Source organism: Pongo pygmaeus, chromosome 5 (genome assembly GCF_028885625.2).
Source record: "Pongo pygmaeus isolate AG05252 chromosome 5, NHGRI_mPonPyg2-v2.0_pri, whole genome shotgun sequence".
NCBI classification, from domain to species: Eukaryota; Metazoa; Chordata; class Mammalia; order Primates; family Hominidae; genus Pongo; species Pongo pygmaeus.
In genome coordinates, this window is record NC_072378.2 from 75,356,893 (window position 1) to 75,370,367 (window position 13,475).

Sequence of the window (13,475 nt, forward strand, 5' to 3'; positions counted from 1 at the left end):
AATCAATAGCAATCTGCAGGAGGCACAGCCTGAGGGCCCGCCATGCTTTTAGGAGCCCACGAAAATGTTTTCTTTAAAATCAGAAGAAAAAATTAATGCAACCCATACTGGATTATATTCATTTTTGTGCTCACGAAGTTAAGGTATAATTTTAATATTCTTTACTAATAGTCATGAAAGCAAGGGGCCTAGAGTCCAGGAAGTCTTAATGAGGCCCTGGTAGTCTGACGGTTCTCTTCTCAATGTGTGAACATCACTTTTACATAGTGCTTGGGGCTTCGAGTTTAGTAATTTGAATAAATACGTCCCTGTACTGAGGGTTCATCTGAGATGTTACACAGGGACCTCACAGCTTCCACCAAGTCCTGAGAAGGTTGTGAGATGATTTGTACCTTCAGAGAGAGTGGACCTGCTCATCTGTTCTGCCAGTGAAGAAGCCTCAGGAGAGTGCCCCAGCGGGGAAGGCCTGGCTCCTAGAAATTGTCTGTGGTCTTGGGAACATAGGTTAGCATCTCTGGCTCTCACTTTTCTCTTCCATCAAATGGAGTGTTTAAATCAAGTGATCACTAATGTCCCTCTAACTCAAACATACGTCTCCCATTCTGCGTGTTCCACGGCATAAAGCCAACGGAGGTGGCTCATGATACCTCCAGAAATGCTGATGCAATTCAGTGATTCAAAGAAATCTTAAAATATATATGTTTAAGTTATTGTTGATCACTTTATTATTTTATTGTTATAAAATGTTTGGCTTATGGCTTATTGCTGAAAAGTAGATTAGAGTGAGAATATTCAATGATAAATAGCACATAGCACAGCACCATGCACATGTTTGGAGCTTAATACACATTTGTGGAATTAAGTTAACAAGAGTTCTTTCAGGTTTAAAGTGGCAAGTAATGTGATAGACTTCAGGTTTCATTTAAGTTCTCCACCACTCTCAAGAACCACCACCACAGCTGATTCTCAATAATCCTTTTTTGTGTGAGTAGATGTGTGAATACCCACACAAATCTTGCCCTGGATGTGAGGTTGAAGAATTGTCTCTACTTTCAGCCATTATTATTATCTGCCAAACAGAGGTGTTCTGGATGCATTGGTGCTAGGGTGGTGGCCAAGTGTCCCAGGATCAGTGGGTGGAGGGAGAATTCTGACACTGGGGTAGCTGGGAGGAGGCCCTGCAGCTGGGCTAAGGCCCGGACTTATGTGGAGGGCTTTGCATTAACGGGTTGGCCAAAGAGCTCCAGGAGCCTTTTAAGGAAGCTCCATGCAGTGGTTGGGGTGTGGAATGAGGGCACAGACTGAAACCCTGGAGAAAGGTGAAATGTGTCTGGCAGTCCAGCCACTGTTGGGGCCGCTAGTGAAGGCAAATGTCAAACAGAAAATCTGCAGTGCTGCGCATCCCAGGAGGCAAAGGGCCAGCAGCATGACCCCAGGAGACAGGGCCAGGGACATAGGAGATGTTGGGGCAAATGAAGAGGGGAGAGGCTGAGGAGAATCACCTGGAAGGAGAATTCCTATGACTGCCCCAGCTGGAAGGGACACTCCTAGCAGTGCATATAAAGGGGACTCTTGGGCACTCAGGACTTTTGTTTCCGAGTGTAAACACTTTTTTTTTTTTTTTTTTTTTTTTGCATTCTAAGGCTATGACAAAATATGATAAGAAATTTTATTTGGTGAAGTGTAGAAGCTAACAGAATTCTTTTAGGATTAATTAAACTGAAGTATGTTGTCACTTTTTCTAAATAAACAGCCTCTATAACCCAGTTAGAAGGGCTTATAAGATTCCTTTTTGTAAAGAGGTTATAGGGTAGAGTTGAAAATGGCACACAAATCTGGCTTTGAATTCCATCTGCAGCGTTTGGTAATAGTTTGACCAGCAAAAGACAAGTTACTTATTCTCCTCTGAAACACAATTTCTGCAACTGTATAGTGGGGGGAAATATTATCTACTTTGCATATTTATTAAGATTAAAATTTGTGTCAATAGTAACTATTATTGTCATTAGTTAATAGTAACTATTATTGTCATTATTGTGATGAGTGACATATACCACTTTTTCAGAGCTGTCGAAGGTCTTACAAATTATGCCTTTTCCAGGGAAAACAAGCTTGTTGATCCACATTTTCGTGAACGTATCCTGGATGTCAGACTGTAATTAATTTCAATGTTTACCATTTACCAGCCTTGAGGGTTGTCCATTTTTTGAGGAGGCTTCTTAGGAATTCAAGGAGAGAATAAGTTATATGTGGTTTTGCATTTTTGAAATCTTCAGCCTGCACAACTAACTGGCATAAAAGCCCTACAGGCTTCTGAAGAATTTTCACAGCAGCCTAAATGAAAGACGACTCTAGTTGCTGGAGATGCTGGCAGAATACTGAGCAAGCTGTGATTTATTTGGTTTTTTAGTTGATAAATCACAGAAAGTTCTAACACTGGCTTATACTTTTTATATCACAGATTCATTTATCCAGGGGTTTTTCAAAAGGGGAATGGCCCACCTAACGTAGTAATAACAGCATGTTGCTTCTCCTACATGCCTGCACCTCTGCAGATGTTATTTGGCCTAATGGATTGCTAATCCTCATTTAGAGGATGCATCCAGGAGTTCACATGCTGATCTGAATGTGGAATGATATTAACTAAAAATCCCATGAGAGTTTTCAAATTCTCTCTTCTCCTTAGTTCAAAAGTGGTTGTGGAATAATGTTATCTCTCTCCCAGTATTGCGACCACAAACTGCTTTCTACCCTGACATTAAGCAAAAGAAAAGACAAGGACTTAATTGGAATTTGTTTTAGATCTTGCAAATGATACTAAATAAATTATCTGGGCATTGCCTGTAAATACAATAAAATTGGGGCACAGACAGGAAATACTATTCTGGGCCAGACGTGGTGGCTCATGCCTGTAATCCCAGCACTTTGGGAGGCCAAGGCAGGTGGATCACTTGAGGCCATGAGTTTGAGACCAGCCTGGCCAACATGGTGAAACCCCATCTCCACTAAAAATACAAAAATTAGCCGGTCATGGTGGTGCACCCCTGTAATCCCAACTACTTAGGAGGCTGAGACAGGAGAATCACTGGAACCCGGGAGGCGGAGATTGCAGTGAGCTGGGATCGCGCCATTGCACTCCAGCCTGGATGACAGAGCCAGGCTCCATCTCAAAACAAAACAAAACAAAACAAAAAACAAACAAACAAAAATACTGTACTGACACCAAGACAGCCTTAACATTCCCCTCAGCTTCACTAAACTTTTTTTTTTCCCCCAAGACAGGGTCTCACCCTGTCACCTAGACAGGAGTGCAGTGATGAGAGTAACTGGGACTACAGGCATGTGCCATCACACCCAGCTAACTTTTCTTTGTGTGTGTAGAGACAGGGGTTTCATCATGTTGCCCAGGCTGGTCTTGAACTCCTCAGCCTCCCAAAGTGCTGGGATTACAGGCGTGAGCCACCACTCCCAGTCTTCACTAAACTTAAGACAAACTTCTTCCACAAGGCTCTCAACCTCCTTTTTATTTTATTTATTTTTTATTTTTTTATTATACTTTAAGTTTTAGGGTACATGTGCACAACGTGCAGGTTTGTTACATATGTATACATGTGCCATGTTGGTGTGCTGCACCCATTAACTCGTCATTTAACATTAGGTATATCTCCTAATGCTATCCCTCCCTGCTCCCCCCACCCCACAACAGGCCCCGGTGTGTGATGTTCCCCTTCCTGTGTCCATGTGTTCTCATTGTTCAATTCCCACCTGTGAGTGAGAACATGTGGTGTTTGGTTTTTTGTCCTTGTGATAGTTTGCTGAGAATGATGGTTTCCAACTTCATCCATGTCCCTACAAAGGACATGAACTCATCCTTTTTTATGGCTGCATAGTATTCCATGGTGTATGTGTGGCACATTTTCTTAATCCAGTCTATCATTGTTGGACATTTGACAACCTCCTTTTTCTTATAGCAGTTAGTTAAAAGAACTTGTAATTGCAAATTCTATGTTCCTTTGAGATGTAAATCTTTTAAAAAGCCTCTTGCCACCTTTACAACTCAGGAATGTTATGCTCCAGGTCCTGGGTGCCGTCCCTTTCAAATGTAAACCTCAAGGAAGTTAGCAACTTTCTCCCCTTCTCTGTGGAAAGCTAGGAGCCTAACATTGGAGGGCGCCTTGCTCTAAGTTGTAAGACAAGAGGTAGACAGCCTGTGCTGACGTTGTCCATTTCCATTTCATTCTAGCCTCACTGAAGTCTGGCCTCTCTGCCCTTGCTATTCCATTTGCTTTTGTAAAGCGTTCTGATGACCTTTGAACTGTCCACTTAAGTGCCCTCTACTCGGTTCACTCACAGCTGCTAAAATTATGGGCCTCTCTCTCTCCCGCTCTTCTGTTTTGCGACTTTCTGCGCCATTGTCTCTCACCTCACTGACTGCTATTTCTTGGCTCCCTTCACTGTAATTTGTCTATTTCCCCATTAACTGTTGGGGTTATTCAGAGTTCCATTCACAGCTCTTCCTTCCGTCCTACACATTGCCCCTGGCCATTTTTAAAAATCTGTTCTCTGGCTTCAGTTGAAGTGTCCCAAATGTGTACTTTCAGCCCTGGCTTTCCCTTGGCCTCCAGACACCTACTTTATAGGCTAGAGTCAATCTATCTTGTCCATTTCTTTAGAACTGGTTTTCTTTCTAATATTTTTGGAGTCTTTTACAAATATTTAATGGATTTTATTAATTTTTGCCTTATTTATTGCATTTAAAATTAAAAAACAAATTAATATACGCACCACCCTTTGTACCTATTTTATATTTTTCCTAAGTTTTTCCAAACTTGCAGTATTGTATGAACAATAAACTGTTTTATTTTTTATTTTACTTTGAGAACACTTTAAGTACTGTCTAGCACTTAGTTGGAAAACTTTTTGAGCTTTCCAAAATTTTATTAAAGTTTAATTTTAAAAGACTGTAAGTCATAGGAAACAAAAGAAAAAGAAAAATAAGACACCAAAAGTGGAAGCAAACAGATTTGACAGGCATTTTTAGACAGCCTGGCTTTAAGTCAACTGGCTCAGTCTGGCTTTCCCTTCTTTCCAATCTGAGCTCCCTTCACTCCCTTCACCCCCTGTTCTGTATACAAAGCTGTCATCACTGTGGAGTAACTGAAGAAACCTGGCACTCCCAGAAATGTCTGCATTTTCCTCTTGCATGTTCTGGAATAGTCCCTCACCCCGTTTCTCTTCCTGGGCCCACCACCATCATACACCAAGACCCAGCTCAATATCACTGTCTGTATATGAAGACTGCCATGATATCCCTTCACCTCTGTAGAATTAATTGCTCTCTCCTCATTACTTCATAAGATTTCTTTCTGCTCACATCCTGATTCTAGTATTTAACAGACTCTATTATGTCTTTTTGTATATGCTTCCATTTTTTTCAGTAGTTATTTAGCTCCTTGTGGGCAGAGATGGGGTCGATTCATCTTTTGGTCCTTGTGGCTATCATAGTGTCTGACTCATGGCAGATAATCCATAAATGTTCACTGCATGTATGAGTGAACAGGTACCCAAATCATGATTACATTATCATTTACTTGTCTAACTTTTCTGTAACAGCAAAGATAAAGGCCAGGGAGAGGAATAGGCTTGAGTAATTGTTGATGGTTTAAGAAAAATGATCCAATATTTGGAAATAAGGAGAAAAGTTGACTGTGTGACCTTCAATGTCATATTAGAATATAACAATCCCATCCAGTAAACAGAGACCACCTGCGGGTCAATCTGACCAGCTGCCTGCTTTTGTACAAGAGGCAAGCTAAGAATGCTTTTTAAATTTTTAAACGGTTAACTTTTAATTAGTTATGTAAGTACCTACATAATTTTTGCCTTTTGGCTTTCAAAGCCTAAAATATTTCCTGTTTGGCTTTTTAAGAAAAAGTTTGCTGATGCATGGAAAGCAATAACTTTGTTTGACTCACTATTTGCTATGGATTATGGTCCAGACATTTTACAACTCTATAAAATTAGAAATTAGTGTAGAGAAAATTGATGATGCAATGATTGTAGTTTCTGTTTTATATTTACCAATCTCATTTCATCATTCTTTTTTGTCCTCTGGCTACCTAAAATTCCAATTTTTCATGTTCTCTTTAAACCAGCTTTGTCATCCTACCAATTCCCTTATTTCAAAATTAAATAGGACTTTGACATGTGCTCAGTATCTACTTTATGACAATTATGGTTTTTACATTTTGAGGGTGATTCTTTGATAAGGGTTAGGGGAGGCAGGGATGGGTAGGGCTGGTGGTTCTGGAGACTGGGGGACACTGGATGTGAGGTGGGAGGACCTTCTTACCCTCCAGTGTTGCGGACCACTACCTCTAATCTATGTCTACCACGAAGCTGGTCAGGGAAGGGTGAAAGGGTAAGAAATCCAGTAATGCAGTTTTGCTATATTTGACTATCCTGGCTGGGAAAACATTGAAATGATAGGATGCCTTCTCTATTTTCCAAGGATAGATTCTTGGGATTCTCTGCTAGAGACAAAGCTAACTATTTATTCTTGATATACAGAATTTCCAGCAGCTGCCTTTTTTTCTTGTCAAAGATTTCTCTCTTTTAATTCTCTTTCAAGGAGAATTTTCTCAGCAGATTGGACCATCATCATTGAGTTCAAGTAAATACTTGAAAGATCAAAACCTGAATCAGGGCTGTTCCTGTATTTGCTTAAGTGACCTTCTGTTATCATCAGGAATTGTGGGCATCAGTGTCTCTTGGGTCTCTCTTACTACATGCTGGAGGATGGGCACTGCTGTGTACCACCCAAGCCTTCCGTAACTGAAAAGTCCACACCAGCAATAGAGCCAAGAGCTGTGTAAATTGGAATTTGAGTCCTTGTTTTCTAGGAATCTGAAGTGATTATCTTCACTCCGGATCCAGGGTCCTGAGAGACAGCACAATCTGCTGGTTGCACTGGTTGGTTGTACTAGGGACATTTTAATCAGCTCACCCATCAGTCACCATGATTGCTTACACGCAAATATACCACCAAAAGGAGAAAATTTGGATCAGCCAATCGCACTGAAAAACTAGGAGCAAAATAGCTGTCATATTGCTAGATTTAAAAGAGAGGAAGAAAATGATTTAAAATCATCTGCACATTTTCCGTTAATGTGTTTTAAAATTTAGATATGCATTTCTCTTATAATAATTTTGTATGTATTTCCCCAGACTAAAATTGTATAGGAGTACTGATGCTAGAAACATTTTTCTATAACTGTATAGGCTTTTTTTACGAACAGTATTTTGAATTTCATGTTCACAAAGTTTTATAAGATATGCAGATTCATAGAATTAAGAAGTTAATTAACTCTATTGAAAAGCAATGGTGGTGAGAATTTTTGGGTTTTAGTACTGTCTCCTCTCTGGATTGGAACAAGGGTTTGAATGGAAAAAGAAGGTGTGAGTGAGGGTGATGTTTGTGAATCTGTGTTTGTGCACCTGACTACCACACACTTTGGTGTTGCCATCTCCTCCTCTTCAGCAGCCTCACCCTCCAATGGTAGCCCGTACTGCTGTGTGCCCTGCATGGTTAGTGGTACCCTCTGAGTCTCATATTAAAAATCTGATCTCCAATGCTGGAAGTGTGGGCCTAATGGGAGGTGGTTGTGTCGTAGGGGCAGATCCTTCACGACATGAGTAGATTAATGTCCTCCCTGGGAGGGAGGGGTGAGTGAGTTCTCACTCTGTGAGCTCCCACCAGCACTGGGTTGTTAAAACGAGCCTGGTATCGCCCTCTCCTCTGCTTCCTCTCTTACTGTGTGATCTCTACACATGCTGGCTCCCCTTTGCCTTTTGCCGTGAGTGGAAACAGCCTCAGGCCCTCACCAGAAGCAGATGCTGGCGCCTGCGGAAAGATGAGCCAACTCTTTTCTTTACAAATTATCCAGCCTCAGGTATTCCTTTATAGCAATACAAACAGACTAAGACAGCTGGTATTCTGTCTCCCCAGCCCTGAACCTTAATGGCTGCAGCTGGCTGCTTAGTTCTTGCTATCCCCGGCCGAAGGCTGTCTCATTGACCAGCCTGGAGGGACTAGAGTTCCTTTCATTTATTTCTATTCCTATATTCTCTCTTCTGTTCAGGCTTAACAAAATGAGACTTAAAGAAAACTCAGTGCTCTCTTTATTATGGGAGCATCTCTTAGTGATGGCCAAGCCCACAGGAATTTGTAGGAAGTCTGGCACAAAAGAAACTTGTCCTTAAAAAGTCTTTTGGAATGAAAAAGATGTAGGCTTGATCCTAGCATAGTTCTAAAATGTCCCTTTTCTACTACAGTGCAAATTCCTTTGGGCAGGGATGGATTTTCATGCATTAGCCTGTTATATAGTGGTGGATGAATGCTGTTTTGGATTAAGCATGTAGAAGATGGTCAATGTCCTGATCATCAGTCCAGTGCCCACTTCCTGATTACCTGGGTGAACCCAGCCCTCGCCTTTGGTGAAATATCTAAACCAGAATCCCCAGCTGTGCATGAAGGATCCCACAGAGTCAGTGACTATTCCCTGTGCCCCTCTCTATTCCTTGCCTGCTCCTCCCTGCCTGCTGGTACCTTCCTCCTTTCCCTCACTGTTGACCGGAAGGAAAACCTTTGAGGGCGGTTTAGCACAGTGGCTTCTAGCTATGTATAGCGTAGTATAATTAGGAACCATTTTGGATATTGGATTTACCCATTTGGATTTACATAGATGAATCCATACAGTTCATTGATTATTTTTAACTTTATAAAATCCATATTTGACTTTCTAATTCTGCTGTCCTCGAATACTTTGATTGAACCATCATCATTTGGCTGATGCTTAATGATGTTGTAAGCATCACTTAAGACAAGCATCACTATATCCTAACTGGTGCAACATAGCCAATTTTTGGCAGACCTCTTGCATAGATTTATTATTTTATGAGTTTTCAATGTATGTAAAATTTAGATTTTGTCACTCTCCGGGTATCTGGTAAGGAATAGAGTATGAACTATTAGTTCACTAAGTGCTTAGTGTAACATTCAGTGGCTTTTGCAAAGTATCTCCCTTGTAGTTACCATGAGTGGTCATTCAACATTCAACAGTTTTCATTCAGATTCACTGCTTTTCCTGGCTTTACATGTTAATTTCTTCAAAAGTATTTGAGCTGGTGCAGGCTCAGGGTTGAACTACCTCTGGAAAGCAAGCAAGTAATTTCCCAGGTTGTCCAGCAGGCACTGGCTTTCCCCTACTTTTCCACCACTAACAATAAGAATTGGGCATGTATGCCATAGTTCACTGGGTAGGCTGGAGGCATTCTTAGGTAGCTCAGCATAAATGTGACCCTGCAGGGAGTGAAACTGATGTTAGCACCATCTCATGCTTACCACCTTTGGCTTCTTGGAAGAAAAGCTGCATAGCAGAACTATTCACAAGAAATTCGTGAAAATAATTTCAGTTCCACCCCCTCCACAAATACCTTGTCATGCTCCTTTTTATTGTTTTTGCTGGTACCTTAAGCAGGTCACAAATTGATAGTCAAGTTAACTGTGACAATGTTGCAATAGTAACTACTAATGTTTATTAAGTAACTACAATTTGTCAAGTGCTATGCTAAGTATTGTAAATATTCTTTCAGTTAGTCCTCATAAATGTTACTATCTCCATTTTCTTTTCTTCTCTTTTCTTTTTCTTTCTTTCTTTTTTTTTTTTTTTTTTTGAGAGGAGTCTCGCTCTGTCACCCAGGCTGGAGTGCAGTGGGGGCAATCTCAGCTCACTGCAACCTCTGCCTTCTGGGTTCAAGCGATTCTCCTGCATCAGCCTCCCGAATAGGTGGGATTACAGGCACCCACCACCATGCCAGGCTAATTTTTGTATTTTTAGTAGAGACAGGGTTTTGTTATTTTGGCCAGGCTGATCTCAAACTCCTGACCTCAAGTGATCCACCTGCCTTGGCCTCCCAAAGTGCTGGGATTATGGGTGTGAGCCACCACACCCGGCCAAAATTTCTCCATTTTCCATTTGCAGAAATTGAGTGCTGCAGTTAGCACACAAGATTCAACATTTAGGGCTGGGGATCCCCAAGACCATCACTATGCTGTGCTTGCTTCCAATATCAACAGTGTCCCTTATACAGCCCTGGCAGTGCACTAACAGCTTCCCACCCTCTTTCTAAAGCACTACTTAAGTGGCATCTACATTGAGAAGCTGCTCCCCACAGCCGCACACCTGGGTTATCCCTTGCCTCAACTCACAAGAAGACGTTGACCTTCTTGAGCTGGTGGATGGTTCCCTAAGTAAGCTGTCAGCTCCCTGAGGGAGGAAGGAAGGCAGGGGATTGTGCTATGACTTCTTCAATGCTTTCCAAGTTCTCCCCATATACTTCCTGCTAGCTTAATCAATTGGCTGAAGAAATTAGCCTCCTGATCCTAACTGGCAAAGACCCCTGGTTCCTTCTCAGTTCTGAAGTAGTTTTCTGGGGAAGAGGCAGTGTCTTACTGGCATTTAGGAGGTGTTTGATTCATTAGGGGATCCACAGGGCTTACTTAGCTGCTCCTGTTTGGAGGTAAGTGCTCCAAGGCTCAGTGCCTACAGGCGGTCTCTCTTTTTAAGGATTCTGTTTACTAAGGTACTGAGGCAATTTGCTTAAAGTTGCTCAAAGCCTTGCTCTATCAAATATAAATGTCTCCCGCTGAGCCTTTTTGGTTTGCATTTTGCCCACGGCCTCTTCCTTCTGCTTTCATTGTTAGTCCACAGAGAGCCAGAGAGGGTGTTAAAGATTCACTCCACTAATTCATAGCCAATTAGGAAGCTTTGTTTTGAATTTGACTGGGAGGTAGCTTTGGCAGAAATCAGGAGTCCTCCCTGCCTTGCACTCCAGGGAATAAAGGACTTCTTTCAATCGGTTAGAAAACAGAATTTTGAAACTAATGGTAAAAACAGTTCCCAATTTGGTCACAGCTGGTTACAATGGTGCACACACTTTGCTTTATTATCAGAGCAAATGTTTGCTTTCTGTTATTTGGCTTTGGGCTAAGCTCCCATGTCTTTAAAAGTTTTCTCCTTGTCTAACTCTTTGCTTTAATCCTCACATGGAAGCTGATCTGTAGTATACAACCAAAATGCAAATTTATTTTTGTCTTTTTATTTGGTGATGGCGAAGTGACTTTCTCCAAGTTTGAATCTCTATCTAATGATTATTTTTCTTTCCTTAGAATGCTGTCTCTGATCCTGAATTACATGATGAAGTAGCTATTCTGATAATGAACAGTGATTGAAAGATTGCTTAGGTAGGAAGCCCCGAGGTTGTTGCAGAGCACTGAGAAAGTGCTTTTGACTTCTAGCAGAATGTAAATTAGCTTGGCTGTGGGCTACATTAAAAAAAATATCTTAAACACAGCAAAAGTTTTGTTCTGATTAAACTTAAAATTAAAGCTCTCAGATTGTGCAACAAGAAGTGTGCTTGTTCATTGCTTTTTGATACAGGAAAATGTTAACTTGCATGTCTTTGGACTCTACCTTTCTAATGATGTGCTCCATAGCTTCCAAAAGGTTATTTCATCTGGTGTCATTTCAGTTTGATTTTTGTGGCCTCAAGATTGAAATGTGTGCTTAAAAACACAACAAAATTAAAAAAATGAACAAAACATCTCTACCACTTTCTGGGTTGGATTCTTTTACCTGGTTCAATGTTGAGAGAGTAGCTGTCTATTTCCAGATGGAGTTGTTGGGCTGCAGCAGAACGAAAATCCTCCAAGACCCCATGCACGGCCTTGGTGAGGTTATACGGCACTGACTTAGCAAACTTCATTTTGCTATTCACAATCACACTCCCGTTTCTGAAGTTAAGTATTTCAAGTTGCTTAAATCCTGTAAGATTGGATCGTAGATATGGAACCAGCTGCAAAATAAAAGATGGTTTCCTCTTAACTGTGTTCTAAGTGCTCAGCTGCTGCTAATTCCACTTACACTCACTTTTCATTAACTGAGACATATATTTTAGTTCCTTTTTATTATTTTGATTTTTGTTTTGGATCTAATGTGAGACCAAAACACCACTACTTAATGGTTGATTTGCAGTGATTAGTTCCATATTTCCACCTTTCTATCTGTGTATTGAGATGGATGGCTGTGATTTTTTTCATGGTGAATTGTGAGAACAGATGATTTTTAAAAACCTGAGCCAATGCTGTTAGCAAAGCAGGAATGCCAAGTTCAATTATTGAAAAAAAAAAAAAAACCAAGTAAATAAAAACATGTTCCAAACTGAGCCCAGGAGCAGACTGACCTGTGTCTATGTAAATGGGACATCTATTTGGATGCATCCAATTTGAAATGACCTATTAAAATAAACAACAGCTTAAACATCAGCATGTCTCTCTACGCAGTAAACGCTTCCCAGCCAACACAAATGTGGTGTAGTGGAAACAGCAGGAAACTGGCAGTTAGGAGACTTGGGTGCCAGTCCTAGAACAGTCCCTAACTAGCCATGTGACCTTCATCAAGTTCTGTAACCACTGTGTTGTACCTCAGTGCCCTTATCTGAATTGTGAGGAAGAACAAAAAGTGGTTCCCTAGCGAGCCCTTTCCAAACTATCATAATCTCAACAGTATGCCCCATGGCATTGTGTTTCAGGTTCCCACATCTGCCTCCTGTGAGCCACGCCATCCTAGAGATCGTTTTTCAGAAATGTTTGAAACTCAGTGATGTTCACCTTGTCCTTGGCTCTGAAAGTGAGCCCCCTCATTCATGAATCGTACTATGAACCCAGAAAGCACAGAGATGCAAGCGCCAACCTCCTAGGCATGATCCACACCTCCTTTTTATTTGCCTTTGTCCCCACCCCACCACAATTTTGACTCTGACCCAGTCCCACATTCTGTTACTTCCCTCACAAGGTTTTTGTGTGAGTAAAATGAAATTTTAAACAAACTGTGGTACTTCCCTTTTCAAGTTACTGTCCCCTGATGAGGACAGAACTTACTTGACTAGCCTCATTCTTGGTGTCTTAGCATTGCTTTGGCCTGGGGTAGAGATTTCCTGTCTTCACTTACTGTGCAGATAGCTAGGTGCCACTTCTCCCAAATCCATTTTCCTATTTCTCATAGAAAGAGGCTGCTGATCTAGAAAGCACATTTTCCTGCCTCCCTTGCGGCAACGATGGCCATGTGACTAGTTCCCACTAATATGGTGTGGGCAACTTTGGTGTCTTTTGCTTAGGAGAAAATTGCTTTCCCTCAGCTTCCTCTCTGCTTCTCACAAGTGGAAACAGGGATGTACCAATGACCCAGCTTTGACCATGTGAATGAGGAAGTGCCTGTGGTGGTGGCAGAGCTACAGGATGGAAGAAGTGTGGGTCCCTGAATGACATTGTAGAGCTAAGCTGTCCTACCCATCAAGTGAAAGAGAAATAAACTTGTATTGAATGAAAGTCACTATATTCTTACCTCTTCATTATG

General features: G+C 41.3%; 1 protein-coding gene across 2 annotated transcripts in view; it reads right to left on the bottom strand.

Moving 5' to 3' along the window:
- The window catches only part of IMPG1 (interphotoreceptor matrix proteoglycan 1), a 156,313-nt gene that overhangs the window by 15,971 nt on the left and 126,867 nt on the right, over positions 1-13,475 (bottom strand). For both annotated transcript variants that reach the window (XM_054493164.2, XM_054493163.2), the window contains one exon: positions 11,697-11,916. In XM_054493164.2, coding sequence (XP_054349139.2) covers positions 11,697-11,916 — 220 coding nt within the window. The remainder of the gene's footprint in view (positions 1-11,696; positions 11,917-13,475) is intronic.